Below are 15,963 nucleotides of genomic sequence, written 5' to 3' on the forward strand. Positions count from 1 at the left end.
TCACAGGACAAATTAAGTCAAAACTATTTGCTTCAAAACATCCTATTTATTATTTATTATTAGTGTTTTTGCACATTTTCACTGAAAAAAGAAAATAGTGTCACACACTGCCATCATAAAATAAAGTGCAACAAGTTTCTTTTTTCACTGAAACTACTGTGTAGAAGTCTCTAAGTAACCATGACAACATAATGACATTGTAACAACTGTAAGTGAGAACATTAAGGATAAATCATCCTGAGTTACTGACAATGCACGAAAATAAGAAAAAATAATTTCTCCTATTGCCTATTGTGTCAGTTTAAACACTGATCTGAACAGATTATATGAAAATAAAATGTCTGCATACATAAAAATAGCAGGCATTACACACTGCCATCATAAAAACACGTGCAACAAGTAACCATTGTAACACAAAGCATTGTAATCACTGAAATATTGCACAAATACACAAAAATATTGATTAAAAAATTATATACATATATATATATATATATATATATATATGTGAAAAACTGTTGAGGGAGTAACTTGTGTTAGAATCGCCACTGGTCTTAGATGATAGGGTGAAATAGTTTTAAGCATCTCGTCTTGCATCAATACTTAATCCTGTTTACGACGTTTTCTCTGCTTCTGTGTGACTGACTGACTCTCTACTGTTTAGCTACTGTTCATTCATTTCTGCTGAGAGTCCCTGCGTGTGAACCATGAATCAGGCTTTTATTGTTGATGGTTTTGTCATCAGCTGAGAGCTGCCCAACAAACTGTGAGGCCTTTAGATGAAACTTGGAAAAAGCTGTAATTATTGTTGAATGCCTTTGAGTTGGAGCAATATCGACTAAACGTAAATATGAGGGAACGATGATCAAGCTAAACGTTCCCATAGAAACGCATCCATCACTGATGTTTATTGTGTCAGCATATAGTAGCATTCTTGTGAGCAGATCATTACAAGTACACGGCCTGTTCTATTCTTCAGTGTGGCTGTTTTTTTTTTGATTTTTTTAAATTACATTCTTTACATAAAATAGATCAGATTTGAGCTTTTTTTAAAAGTTTTTTTATCAGCACTATGCTTTTTCACAGTAATAAAAGGTCAGGACATGACCTTAATCTTAAATGAGTCAATCAAAAGTCATGTCTATGTTAGATGTCAGACATACCAATGCTAGATTTGTAATACTGGAACAAATAGTTGCACAAATCCTCAACAGATTTAGTCCGCACAAGTTATTGATAATGATAAAATGAAGCGTAAGGCAAATGTCGCTTTGCTTTTAAAATGAACACTAGTGGACTTTTACACAGGCTACATGGATTTTTTTTTTTTTTTGCTAACTTCAGCAACATACTGAGATATACAGTATATATATATTCTAATATTTACTTAGTATTTCATTAGTTCCTACTTTTCCAAAATCTGTCTTAGATTTAATAAACAGTTGTGTATTTTCAAAATAAAGTTTGCCACATGGTTTTTCAAAGGGTTGCATCAAACATTAATCTCCTGATAATATGATGTCACACTTTGATCCTTGAAGGATTTAAAACCTGTAAAAGTGTCGAAAGGTTCATTTAGAAAATGTCAATGTTTTAATTCTGGCTGGGAAGATTTTTTTTTTTTTTTTTTTTTTTGGTTCTGATGTGTTTGACCTTTTTTGGGACAGGACAACGAACATCCAAGACGTTCCTCTGGTTGCCTAGCAACCTGTCATGACATAGAAATCTGAAATGGAGAGTTTTTTTCTTCTTCTTCTTTTTGCCTTGAGGCTTTTGCACTGATAAACAAACAAGATGCTGCAGCTGCACGTTCCTCAGTCAGTGCGTGGAATATACGTTCTGAATCACTGCGAGCACTAAAGGGACGTCTCGTCCAATCTGACGCATCCCTGTGATTATTTTCCTCTTAAGGAGTTTTTTTTGTTTTTTTTTTAAATCGTCATCATTGAATAATTTGACACACAGCCCCCCCCCCAACCTCCTCCGCCTGCCCCTCCTCATACAGATGACTCCCTGCAGCTCCTGGCAGAAGTTTTAAACTGCAGCAGAGTGAGCTGGGAGCGGATGGAGGGAAATGAGTCACCCAAGCTTCAGAAAAGGGCCGAACGTTTCTCACCCCATGGAGGTTCTTCAAGGTGGTTTTTCCAGGGTGAGCGCCATACGTGATGATCCCTCCTGCAGCATCGCCCCCCACCCCCACACACACACTCCCCCTCTCCCATCCCCTACCCCCCACAGTCCACTGTTTACCTCAGTGTTTTTCAACTTTTTTCTGATACATCTTGTCATTGAAAACAATTCCAAGGCACACCACCAACTGGAAAATGTTCAAAAATTAAACTTTGTTGCCAATAAATAAACACACATAATTAAAAAAAAAGTGTTTATGATCTTTTATATTTCTTCTTTCTAATGAAAAGTGTGTTTTTAATAGGAATCCAATGAACAACAACAACAGAAATTCATATTTCTTTTTTTTTTTTTTTTTTTTTTAAATAAAAAGCGTGATTAACAATTTTTATCTTACATTTATGTAATTTTCTGCATCGTCAAATGTTAAGAGTGTCAGATATCAACATGAACGATGAGTAATGAGTGGCAGTTGTGTGCCGTTCTTTTTCATTATTGTATTTTTTATCACAGTGTATATCACATGTTGTTTTTTATTGTGTATTTTTTTAGGGATGCACCGAGATGAAAATTCTTGACCAAAACAAAAAACCAAAACCAAGAAAAACTGAAAGAAATTATTATGCAAATTATTTTTCTCATTGCATTTATGGGTATACAGTAAATGTGCACTAACTTGAGTAAAATTAAAACATTGCAATTGTGTAAATTGATATTAATGCTTCAAAGAATAAATCAATTCAAAAAATGAACATATTTATTTAGCATTCCAACAATGCAAAATATAAAAATAAAAAAAACTAAAATCTTTAACTTGATCCCACTCATACATTAAATAACAATGTACAGGCCTACAACTGACTTGGCTGAACATTTTTGGTTGCCAGAATGTCGGTGCATCACCAGTATTTTTACAATAATTTTTATGAATATCACAAGTTTAGGTGTAGCTTTATTTTGGTGGGGGTCTCCTCTCCGCTCTGACCTGCAGCTGACTGTGTGCTTTGGGACGGGCACAATGCCATATTTACAAACAATAATTCATTTGTTTTCAAAAAAGTTTGTTAGACTTGTGTCAAACTCATGACAGAAAGTAAAAATGACTGAGAAAACATGAATCTGTGATAATATCGAATGATTACAGTCATTTTTAATGTTAAACAGTGGAAAAAACTGAAAAATTCCGACAAAATCCTTCAATTTTCCTCAAATTATTACATAATATTTCCCTTAATTAAATAGAAATTGGTCACAAAATCTAGGAAATTTAAGGGAAAGACCCTGTTGGGACTGATATGTCACTTATAGCTTAAATGTTGTCAGTTTCTTACATATTGTATTATATGTATACGTAGAAGTGCAAACTAGGGCACAATAATGTTGAAATTACTCATTTCTGTGGCCCACTTGAGATCAAAATGCTGCGTATTTGGCCCCTGAACTGAAATGAGTTTGACACCCCTGAATTAGGTGAAATTGAATAATTTCCTACGGTACACAAGTGTGTCACGGCACAGTGGTTAAAAAACCCTGGTCTAACCCACAACAACATCTGGATCTCAAGTGCTTGTGTATTAATATTATTGAGAAGCTTGATGCAAATCCAACGTGTGTGTGTGTGTGTGTGTGTGTGTCCTTTTATTATCCTGCAGCTGTGCTTTTAGCAGCAGTTGGGTCTGTTTTCCCTTCATCACTTATAAGGTTTAACCTATATAAACACAGCAGTAACTTTGACTGATCTCTTTGTCATCTGCAGATGAGAATGTAATCCCATATGGACACAGCGGCTTCCTGCCCACAGTCCAGATGTCAGGGTACGGGTCCCTGGGTGGAAGAATCTGTCCCCGACCCAACACAATGGCTCAGAGGAGAGATGAGGTGTGTGGCTGTAGAAAGGATTTTGTGTCACAGTTTAATACGTTTAATAAATGTGATAATATAAATAAATCATATTTTGGACAAGAGCAATTTGAACAAAGAAGGTCGTTTAGCGCAGCCTGATAGAGGATACGTTTTCTCATTTGCAGTCAGAAGTGCTGCTGCTGTTATCAGTAAGTGTCTGCTTGAGACTTTAGTTCCAGTTTAAAAAAAAAAAGGTTTAAATCTGCAAACATGAGCCGATCATTGGATAATAGGGAAAAAATGGAGCATGGAGTGTGTAAAAGATTATTTTATTTTATATTTCATTACACTAAGCACATCTGTAAATAAGTCAATGATGTGACACCTAAATATTCTGTCCAACTGCATTTATTTTAGTTAAAAATAAAAAACGTTTAAATGCATAAAATGATAGCAAATGTGTCGTAATCTAATGCAGTGGTTCTTAACTTTTTTTTTAGCTAACCCCTTTTTCTTTTTTCTGAATATAAGTACCCCCTTTGTCCGACCACAACATTTTTACACAGAATACTATTTAAAAAAACAACAACTATAGAGCATAATGATGGAATCAATAAGTGATAAAACACACTTTAAAGAATCCTATTTTGTAAATAAGTGGAATTAAACAGCATTTAGTGCCTCCTGAATAGATTTATTTCTATAGTTTGCTTCATTTCTAAGTTTTCTTTTTTCAGTTAATGTTTTAATCACGATAACTTATATCATCATTATTTAAAAATGTTATAATTTTAACTTAAAATAAACATTATGAATTCCCATATTTTTAATGATTTCATTTGTTCATTCCCCCCCCTCTCTATCTCTCTCTCTCTCTCTCTCTCTCTCTCTCTCTCTCTCTATCTCTCTCTCAAGTAACCCCTGCAGTGCCATCGTGTACTGCTAGTGATACACGTACCCCCATTTGAGAAACACTAACTTTGAGTTTATGTCCTCACTTTGACTTGATAACAGCTGTTTTGAAAAAATCTTTAAAATGTCTCCAAATTTATTCAAAATGTATTTTCACCCCTATTTTATTGTCCTGTATGAGATTTCAAAGTATTTATATCTTTATTTCCATCATAATATTCATGTTAACTTTGCCTGATGATACATCACTGACCTAAATCAATTACACAAGTATAGTGTTTTATTTTGTATTATTATTAATTGTATTTCTTCCAAATCCTCAAAGGTTGAATAGCTTATGATTTGCACTAGACAATGATTTCTAAATAAAAAGGAATTAAATTTTTTTTTTTTTTCTGCATAATAATAATGAATCTAATTGAAATTACGTGAATCTCCTTTGTCATGGAGGTTTCTCTGTATCTAAAGGACGTTGTGCTTTATTTTGTGTTGTTATGTATTTTCTCTACAGAACCTCATGTAAACCGACGCCTCTGACGTGACGCTGTTTGTTTCCCTCATCTTTGCAAACCGTCCATCTGTTGCTATGGTGTTTGAAGAAAAATTCAAAGGAAAGACGGCATTGAGGCCTGTCCGTCTGCCTTCTCACATACTTTTTGTATTTTTCTTTTATTTTGATAAGTTTACCCTTACTTTTGTCATTGCTCTCACCCTTTACCGTGTATATAAACGTCTTGAGGATTTTTTTAAAAGATATATTAAGATTTATTCCTACAAAAGAGGACGGCGGGAGGCTGTGGTACAGTATTTTTGGGCACTTGAAAGGCAATTAAATGTAAGTTGTACCTTGTTGTAAAGCAGATTACTGAATGTATCATCTGTTTACTGCTGATCATGCATCCGTGATGATGAGCGTTTGATGAAAGATGGGTGACGACTTGAGCCGTGTTAATGTGTTTAATATACCATTCTGTGTGTGTGTGTGTGGGTGCGTGAGTGTGTTTGTGCATGTGTGTGCAGTGTTTTTGTGAGTCTGTACGTGTTTTCTTTTTTTTTAAATCTCATCTCTGTGTGGCTGTGCATTGTGGCTCTCCTGTAGATCACCAGTGTGTTCATTTCTAATCCAAATAAATCAAAGCCTTTGTTACTTTGATGCCTGCGTTCAAGTTTCTGCAGAAAATCTTAAAAGATTATCCATAAACCTTGACGCCCCTCCTGAACCTCCTGCAAACTCAATAAATCAAATATTAAGTTATGTGAATATAAAATGCAAACTTTCTACTTTTGTAATACATCCATCATTGCTTATCATTTCTTTTTTTTTTAAACAGAACTACTTAAGCTATTATTTTTTAATACACCACTCATTAATAACAAAAAAGATAATGTTTTTTGGGTTTTTTTTATTTTTCATTTTCCTATTTCACTCGTACGTGATTGTTGAAGCATTCTTATAGCGTAGCATTGAATCAGCAGCGTTACAAATATCATCACTCGCCTCATTTGTAGCCTACAGGTTACCCTTTTCCTATTGAAGCATGCACAGTGTATCCTGTTTGGTATGGATTCTAAATAGTGGTCAAACGCAAGGTCCACTGAACATATTGAGCTCATCAGAGAGTCACATTGAGCCCTTCTTAAGTTTGCAAAAACAGAAAATACAAATCCTCATTTTTATTCTACGTTTTCATATTTTATTAGAAAAAGCGAACTATATTTACCAACATAGTGTGCTGCAATTAAAAAAAGGGAAATATTTTTGGTTTAAATTGTTGATTTTGCCATCAATTTATCAAAGGAAAATTGTTTCCAGTCAGTTTAACTTCTTCATACAGTGAGTCTAGAAGAGATATGTGCAACTGGTGGCCCCCAAGGCCACATTGTGGGCCGCAGCGTTTGCCCCATATTAAATTCTCTTCACTCAGTAGGGGGCGCTAACGCGCCAATGTCTGTTTTTCCACATTGCGCTGGTTTACACACAGTGACGTGTCCACACATCACCTTTTATTGGAGAGCTCGCTTTCTAAGAGATCTGATTGGTCAGGAGGCGGGACTTTAGCACTCGCTCAGATCCTAGCCAGAGAAAAACCTGCTCGCGAGCAGGCCAGTCGTTCAGCATAAGTTTCCATGGTAATTTAGCTCCATAAAACATTAGAGAGCTGCTTAGTCCAGCACACACTGATTTAATCCCGAAAGTTAGCACGAGAAGTAATATAGATTTGTAACATACCCTCTGAAAGTAATTAGAAATCTAGAAAATCCTCTTCATTTTATGATAGGGTGGGATTGCTAATGTGACTTCTTTCCTGAAATCTAAGGACAAGTGACACATTTTATGCTCCTTTTTTGGGTAGTATTTTGATTGGGTTAGTCAGCCCTCCTACACACTCCAATGGCTCAGCTCTGGTCACTGTCTGTTCGGAAGGGAATTTCACAAGTATTGTTCACCACAAAGACACTAAAATGTAATTAAACAGCATGAATTAAATGTTATTAAATGCTCTCCCTTACGATTTCTTTGACATTGACTCCAATCATCCATTGAGTGTGCGCACGAGTAGTTGGAATCCAAGGTTTTGTTCTTCTTTTCAGTTTATGATGATGAAAAAAGCCTTTTTTTTCTTTGTCAACATCTGCACAAACCATGCCCTCAACATGGAAAATTCACAAATCTATGTGCCTTTATGTAACGCTGGAAGTGGTTAAATATATATAATACCAACAAAAATACATAACATGCCAACATAAAGACACAAAGTGACAGACAAAATACAGAGAATGACTCCAAAAAAGAAACACAAAACAGCAAAAAAAAACAAAAAAATATTAATACAAATACAAATTTATTTGTATGGCGCATTTCATACAGAAGGCAACTTAATGTGCTTTACGTGATAAAACATTCAACAGCTTAAAATCAATAAGAACATTTAAAATCATCAGTAAAATCAATTAAAATCATCAAATCACATTATATCAACAACATTACCAAAAATCTCTCTCTCAATCATACGCAGTAGAGAAAAAAGTGCCTTTAACATTGTTTAGTTGAAGGAAGTTTTCACTCATCCAGCAGTTTACTTTTTCTAAGCAGTCACACAACACCTCAATGGGACCATGGTCATCTGGGTTCAGTGATAGATATAGTTGTGTGTCATCTGCGTAGCTCTGATAATCAACCTTACAGTTCTGTAAAATTTGTCCTAAAGGAAGCATATAAAGGCTAAACAGAAGGGGTCCAAGAACAGATCTTAAACCATTGCATTACTTTTCCATTTAGTCCAACCTATGTTTGCAATCTGTGCAACAAAATTGTATGATCTACAGATCAAATGCAGCACTTAGATCCAACAGAATGAGAACAGATACTTTTCCTGAATCAGTGTTCAACCTTATGTCATTGATCACTTTGATAAGAGCAGTTTCAGTGCTGTGATGAGAACGAAAACCTGACTGAAATTTATCAAATATTTTGTTGAATGTTAAGAATTGACTCAGTTGGTTGAAGACCACATTCTCAATGATCTTGGCCATGAATGGAAGGTTGCTGATTGGTCTATAGTTAGCCAGTATAGAGGCATCCAGTGTTCTCTTTAACAGAGGTTTCACAGCAGCTACTTTCAGGGATTTTGGTACGGTGCCTGATTGGAATGATCAGTTAATTATCTGACACAAATCAGTGACAATTGACTTTACAACAGTTTTAAAGAAGTTTGAGGGTATTGTGTCAAGGCAACACGTTGATGGATTCAGCTGCTGAACAGTTTCCTGTATTGTTTTTGGGTTCACTGTAATAAACTAACATTGTAGTTGACTCATCCCTCAGTGGTTGAAGCTGTTCAAGCTTTTTGTTATTTTGCTGGTTTGTTCTGATGTTTGACCTTATTGATTGTATTTTTTTCATTGAAATATACAGCAAATTCATTGCATTTTCCAGCTGACAGTAGTTCAGGGGCTATCTGATCTAGGGGTTGTGAGCTTTTCAATTACAGAAAACAATGTGCAAGAGTTTTTTGGCAATAATTTCATAAACATATTGCTGCCTTGCTTTGAACAAGCATCATTGAATTTTCGCAGACTTATTTTGTACAGGTCTAGATGAATTTGTAGTTTTGTTGATCTCCATTTACGCTCAGCTCTTCTACAGTCAGATTTCAAATTCTGCATTATCTCAGTCCTCCTCCAAGGACTTTTCTGTGTGTTTGGTTTTCTCTTAGTTTTGATTGGACCCACCACATCTATGACTCTACAGACTTTAGTATTTAACTAATCCAAAAGATCATCAACTGTCTCAGCACTCAATGTTGGTGTCATTTCTATGGCTTCCATAAACTGTGCACGTGTTGTCATTTATGTACCGTTTCTTTAAACACACAGAAGTAGGGGGGACAGATGTTACAGTCTCTAAGTGAAAAAAAAGACAAAGAAATTATCAGATAGAGCTAAGTCTTTTACATCAACAGTAGAGATATCAACACCTTTAGAGATAACCAGATCCAAAGTGTGACCTTGAGTGTGTGTCGGACCAGTCACATGTTGTATAAGACCAAAAGTGTCCATTAAAACATACAGTTCTTTGGCAGTATTGTCCATGTTATTGTCTACATGAATATTAAAGTCACCTGTTATTATTAAAAAGTTGTATTCAGTGCATACAACTGACAGCAGCTCAACAAAGTCTAATTATGTAATGAGCGTGTTCATGAGTAGATGGAATCCAAGGTTTTCTTTTTTCTTTTCAGGTCATCATTATGAAAACAGCCTCTTTTTCTTTGTCAATTTCTACACAAACAATGTCCTCAACATGGAAAATACACTAATCTACTGTATGTGCCTTTATGTAACTCTGGAACTGGTTATGGGAGTCACTGGGACTTATAGCTTAAGAAACCAGTATGTTGCATATGTCATTTAGTATTGTCAAATAATTGTACAGCGTGAACACAAGAGATAATAAATGATTATTAAAAATATAATCTACACTAAAAGGTCATTGGGTTTTTTTTTATAACATGATGTAATGTAAAAAAAAAAAAAAAAAGGATTTTACATTGGTGTGTAGTCATACAAGCAAGTAGATTTCTTATTTATTGTCAGTGTTTAGTTCCAAGAATTAAATACTGACACCACCTAGTGGTGGTGACAGGTACATGCAAGTTCAATAATACCATTAAATAATACCAGCTCTATTACAGAAATCTGCAGATTATATACATAACTACACAATAGATTTTTTTAATTATTTTAATCTATTTGTCAAAAATCAGTGTTTGAATGAACAAACTATGCCCTTTGGTAAATGCTGTGTAATATGAATTGTTTGTAGCCGTCTGCTATGGACAGAATGAGTGTTTACAGATTGTACAACATGTGTTACAGACCAACATCATTATTTATTTGTGTTACACTAACCCTGCACTGCTTGTTGTCTGTAAATGTTAAACTCTGATTGGACATAGAACACAGCAGAAAATAGTTTATTGCATTTTAAGAGTTGTCAACAATTCTTTTCAAATCAGTGTTGCACATTTTAAGCTTTGTTAACTTAAGATTGTATTCATTTTTCAAATCATGAACAAAACAGTCTTTAATAATCCACCATCATGTCTGTAGCTTAAGTGTCAGTTAACTAAATTAATACAAGTGAGACTAAAATACTAATTACATTTATGATCAGAAGAAGAGTTTGTTTGTCTTTTAACTGAAGTTAAAGAGAATAAAAGTCATTGAAAGACACTGGAATTAATAATGTATCTCATTAGCTCACAAGCTAAAAAACCATGTATTATTTCTAAGTAAACAGCAGTTTGTATTATAATAAGCATCACAGAGGCAGCAGGGGACAAAGAACTGTGTTCAAAGGCAATAATCACTAGTAAATATAAAAATATAATAAAAAAATACAAATCATTGTTATGTTAATTTAACCAAAATCACAAAATGACTGATGTTCCAGTTTTCATTATTAGAATAATCTCTTCATGAATGAGCCTATTATTGCAGCCTGTGAGTTTACAGCGTAAGTTTGAGGCCACATTGTGAATAAAAAGTCCTGTGTCATCAGTATTACACAGTCGTGCGAGTGCTTCACCAGTTTTGTGTTATCAGCAGATTCTGTAAAACACAAAACTCCTCCTTTGTGATTGGCTGTGGCTCAGCATGCTCCATTGTTGTTCTTTTTGCTCCATTGGGTGTGTTTGTTCGCTCAGTTCCTGTCCGCAAACAATCCTGGTCAATATTGGGTTCCTCAGTGCTTTGGTAACCTGGAATACAGGAATCTCACATTATTTTCTACAGGAAAACAGATAAAGGTATGGTATTATTATCTACACTCATTTGAACTCAAAAATGTCTTTGTTTGCCACTGTTTTATATGAAATTGAAACATTTAGCTTGATTTTGACTAATTAAGTGAAAATAACGCAAAGTTTATGTCACCTAATGATGAAAAAACAGGTAGATTTATGAATATAGTACTAATATAACAGTAATAATAGTAGTTAATATTGTTTCTTGTGAAATTATTTGTTTTTTTAAAGATACAAATTGTTCACTACTAAACTCTATGGGAAAATTTGACAGATTGCTGAAGTATTTATACAAAAACAAAAGATTATTAATAATGATAATAATAATAATAATAATAATAAACACATGTTACAAAGTGCTTTTCAAAGGCAGCTATAATTCAGAAAATAAAAGATGTAGAGTCTTGGTCAGAGACTAAAACAATTTAAAAAACAGAAACATAAAAAACAAGTTAGAAGTTTGTTAAAATCAGTAAAGACTCTGATAAAAGCATGTTTTAAGAAGTGATTTGAATATTATCTAAACTCATCTCACTGTTTTTTTTTTATTTTTAGATGGAGCCACTTCTCAGTTGTTATTATAAACTCTTCGTAATCAGCAGAAGTACTAGTCTTCAGTATGCAAATAAAGTATAGATACTTGAATTTAACAATGACTCTGGTAAAAGTAAAAGTATTGAAGTTGCTCCCTTACTTAAGTAAAAGTAAAAAGTACATGCCACTAATTGTACTTAAGTAAAAAAAAAAAAAAAAAATCCCTTCAAAAATAATACATGGTTTTTAAACCAGCAAATTCCATATATTTTATTTTTCTTAAGAATTAGAAACAGGAAAATCCTTGTTGAAACTGGAAAATTAAATTAGAACCTGGAGAATGTAGCATTCATAATAAATAACATTTGTGAATTAAATGTTTTAAGAAGAAAAAAAATGGAAATGCTCAATTAAGAACATTGGGTTTAACATTTAAAAATGTTAACCATAAAACTAAGGGACCTGCCTAACAGAAAAAGGCTCAAACCACTAACTTTTTTTATCTTTTTAAATCCGCAGGCAGCTCATTTTTAAAATGTAAAGAGTAGAAAGTACAGATATTTGTTTAAAAAAGTCAGACGTTAAAGTAAAAAGTCACCAAAAAAAAATAAACACTCAGGTAAAGTACAGATAACAGAAAAAAAGTAATTAAATACAGTGCACCAGCTCCTCTTTGACACGTGCTGAATACTTTGGTTATTTGGTAAATCTCAGTCCAGATGTGGTGAAGTATTGACCCATGTTTTGTGTTTTCTCAGTGTGTTTCTCAGCAGGATGTACAGCTTCATGGGTGGTGGATTGTTCTGTGCTGGAGTTGGAAACATATTGCTCATTGTCTCCACAGCAACTGACTACTGGATGCAATACCGTCACTCCAGCAATTACATGCACCAGGGGCTGTGGCGGTACTGTGTGCCCGGGAAATGTATGACACACACAGACAGCATTGGTAAGTATTCTGTGGTTCTCTATTGCACACACAAGTGGGGGTTTTTTTTCCATCTTCATCCATATGTATCAGTTCATGACCATTGGTCTATGACACTGCTCAACATGTCATGGTTTTAAAATGCTGACACGAGGAAGGTGGTCATGTAAAAACTACATTACAAGGGTGAACTGGGACCAAAAAATCATCCCAGGCATTTTGTGTCCAGACCAGACCATTACATTATCAGCTACACCATGTAGAAGCTGTTATTAAGTCAGTGATTCTCAACATGTGGCTCTTTATGTCTTAATTTTAGTTATTATTCCCCCACAAAACCTTTAAAAAGGGGGAAACTTTTTAACCCCTTTTTACCGATTTCCTTTAGCCATTTTGCAACTTTTTTTTGTCCCATTTTTGCCCCTTTTGGAAAAGTTCGGACACTTTTTTCAGATTTTAGCTACCTTTTGCCATTAAAATCACTTTTTCTTTAACTATTTTTGTCCATTTTTTCAAGTTCTTTTTGACGCTTTAATCCAATGTTGTCCTTTCTTTGGCCAGACCAGCCGGTCTGGGCCTGGTTAGTAGTTGGAGGATGGAAAACCACTGAGAATTCCAGATGCCACAGTGAGGGACAGTCACTCCAGTAACATCTGTCATTGTGTCCTTGGCTAGTGTCAGAGCCGTATACACCTTTTCACGTGACGTCAGCACTTGATGTAGCAATGCGCGCCGCCATTTTAAGAGGGGTACATACTTTTGCTTGACAACCACCTTTGACCGCTGACAACACGGTGGAGATCTTCCAGTCTGACAGATTTTTATCGAATGCCCAAATCCTGCGTAGTATTTCGCTGTCACAACCACGCCTGGCTGAACAAAAAGATATCATTTTACAGAATACAGACAGAAAAAGGCCAGAAATGGAAATTATGGATCCAAGCACCGAGGCGAGAGAACGATGATGGAACTACATGGAGCCCAACATCAAAGTGGCCGTATGTTCGCTGTAGATATTTTGTTAATGGTAGGTTGTGTATTTTGTGGATATAATTTTATGACGTTGATTATGAATTAGCCTACATTTAAATTGTAATTTATTTAGTAATGACTGAAATGTCTATGGCTAGTTAGCGAGCTAGGGCTAGGTGTAACTAGAGGGCTTTCATGCCGGGTTTACACCTAACTATGATGCTTTATGAATTTCATTTTTGCCATCATTCTTGACATTCTTAACGTCACTGAACCAATCAGAATAGAGTTTTGAACAGAGCGTGTCGGTTGTTGGCATTCGCGTGAGTTGTGCCATTAATTTTAACGCATGGTAACAGGCAAGGGCGGACTGGCATACGGGGATACCGGGGATTTCCCCGCTGGGCCAGTGGGTCGGGCCATGAGAAAGAAAAAAACTTGCTCGTCACAAAAAAAAAACGTACCAGACTGGCCCGCTTTGGGTGATGGGCTTCCGGGACAATGCCCAGTATGCCAGGTGGCCACCTGTGCTTCATTATGAGCAGATGTTTACATCTATGTACAATCAGTTAAAACTTGAATTATTATATTGTAATTTGGAATGTCCTAACAGTTTTTTTCCCTGTCTGCTCTTATCTCTCAGCATACTGGGATGCCACCCGGGCCTTCATGATTCTCTCCATGCTGGCCTGCTTCATTGGCATAGTGATCGGAGTCATGGCCTTTATCCACTACTCCTCCTTTGATGGCTTTGATAAGACCTTTGCAGCTGGCATCCTCTTCTTCATATCCTGTAAGCAGTAATATAACGCATTAGTGAAACAAAAATCAACGATATATTACTCGTTACACTCTCAGTAATGCAAGTTACATGGAGACTTTAATGAATTCCACTGATATTCCAATGAAAACAAAAGAAGAGTCAAAAAAGTGTTGAAAACACCACCACAAATTCTACTCCTTTCTGTGGCGTAGAAGAAGAAACTCTGCATTGGGATATAACAATCATTTGGCTAGTTATTCTATTATTTGGACATAAGGTTTTTGTTTAAGTTATACAAACTTTTACCTTTTTGGCTCTAAGGCATATTTTATGTCTTATTTCAATTACACAAAAAATTTATTTACATTTATGTTTTATATTTCCAGTCATTTGTTTTATGATGACTGATTGAATGGATGTTTTTGTTAGCCAATGTTTAGGCATTGTTTTGCAAAACTGATTATATGTTTACATGGTTAAATAAGACTATATGTTAAGGTCCTGATGACTCATTCAAATATTAAGGAAAATAAGGAATATGGAATAAGGAAAATGCCACATTTGTAGACATTAATCTGTAATGGTATCAATGTAATAAGATTAACATTTTAAAATGGCTTCACATGACTTGAATGTGCGATTAGCTAAAAGTAACTTAAAGTAGTGTAACTCAGTTATCTTGTCAGTGATGGCTGATGCTTTATTTCCAGGCTTCTTTGTGTTGCTGGCCATGGCTGTGTACACTGGAGTGACTGTGAACTATTACGGTAAACGCTATGGCAGTTGGCGGTTCTCCTGGTCCTACATTATGGGCTGGGTGGCGGTAGTGCTCACATTCTTCTCAGGTACAAAGACCCTTAATGTGATGTTAAATATGAATGCTTTCATATGCTTTTCTAATAGAGAATTTTCTTTTATAGGAATTTTCTACATGTGTGCATACCGAATGCACGAATGCCCAAGAAACTCCAACTCACGCTGATTTGCCAAACACTCACCACTTCTATTCCTACAACCAGGACAAGCACTGGTCTGTTATGTGTGACTAAGAGGAGACCACAAAAAAAAATTTAAAAAAATTCCCACTTAATTAATCAATGTGCAGAAATAAATATTAAAGAGATCAACTTGTTTAATGTTGTGTTTCTTATTAAGAATTGGTCTAAAAATTGTATCTTTTTAATTTTTTATTACAATTATTGGGCCCCAACTATTGCTCCAGCATTCCTTCTTAACACCAGTGAAAAAAGTAAACAGTTGTACCAACTTGAACTTTTCTAATTGGTAACTATGGGGCTCCGATCGTAAAGTTGTGCATACTAAAATAAAAAAACACTAAATCTAAATGTTAATTATTAAATCCAAATGTTAAATTAAATGAAATCTAAATATGAATGTTAAATCTAAACATATAGATTTATTATTTAACATTTGGATTTACATTTAACATTTAGACTAAAAATTGACATTATATTTTTACGAGAAAAGTAAATATCACAAATATTGCTTTAAATCTGGTCAAAAGTAACGTTTTTTAAACGTGGTTTGTTGCTACATGTTGCAAAAAGTTTCTA

At 34.8% G+C, this 15,963-nt stretch overlaps 2 protein-coding genes across 4 annotated transcripts in view; both read left to right on the forward strand.

Annotated features, from left to right (window-relative positions):
- The window catches only part of LOC114474663 (roundabout homolog 2), a 100,581-nt gene extending 94,550 nt beyond the window's left edge, over positions 1-6,031 (forward strand). For both annotated transcript variants that reach the window (XM_028465094.1, XM_028465095.1), the window contains exons 24-25: positions 3,887-4,008; positions 5,396-6,031. In XM_028465094.1, coding sequence (XP_028320895.1) covers positions 3,887-4,008; positions 5,396-5,407 — 134 coding nt within the window. In that variant the 3' untranslated portion in view covers positions 5,408-6,031. The remainder of the gene's footprint in view (positions 1-3,886; positions 4,009-5,395) is intronic.
- Positions 6,032-11,121: 5,090 nt separating this feature from the next.
- lim2.3 (lens intrinsic membrane protein 2.3) lies at positions 11,122-15,507 on the forward strand. Of its 2 annotated transcripts, XM_028465217.1 has the most exons (5): positions 11,122-11,195; positions 12,485-12,675; positions 14,270-14,419; positions 15,100-15,234; positions 15,310-15,507. In XM_028465217.1, the coding sequence occupies exons 2-5, from the start codon at positions 12,501-12,503 to the stop codon at positions 15,369-15,371; spliced, it is 522 nt and encodes a 173-aa protein (XP_028321018.1). In that variant the 5' UTR covers positions 11,122-11,195; positions 12,485-12,500; the 3' UTR covers positions 15,372-15,507. The 2 variants fall into 2 exon arrangements, with proteins under 2 accessions (XP_028321018.1, XP_028321019.1); XM_028465218.1 differs by lacking the exon at positions 11,122-11,195 and having other exon boundaries at positions 12,410-12,675.
- Positions 15,508-15,963: the final 456 nt, after the last annotated feature.

This window comes from Gouania willdenowi, chromosome 13, assembly GCF_900634775.1.
Source record: "Gouania willdenowi chromosome 13, fGouWil2.1, whole genome shotgun sequence".
Taxonomy (NCBI): Eukaryota; Metazoa; Chordata; class Actinopteri; order Blenniiformes; family Gobiesocidae; genus Gouania; species Gouania willdenowi.

Bases quoted from the DNA above. Each gene is read 5' to 3' on its own strand.
- lim2.3 (XM_028465217.1), top strand. From the start codon at position 12,501: ATGTACAGCTTCATGGGTGGTGGATTGTTCTGTGCTGGAGTTGGAAAC. The intron at 12,676-14,269 runs GTAAGTATTCTG...CTTATCTCTCAG, and splicing joins GACACACACAGACAGCATTG to CATACTGGGATGCCACCCGG. The intron at 15,235-15,309 runs GTACAAAGACCC...TTTCTTTTATAG, and splicing joins AGTGCTCACATTCTTCTCAG to GAATTTTCTACATGTGTGCA.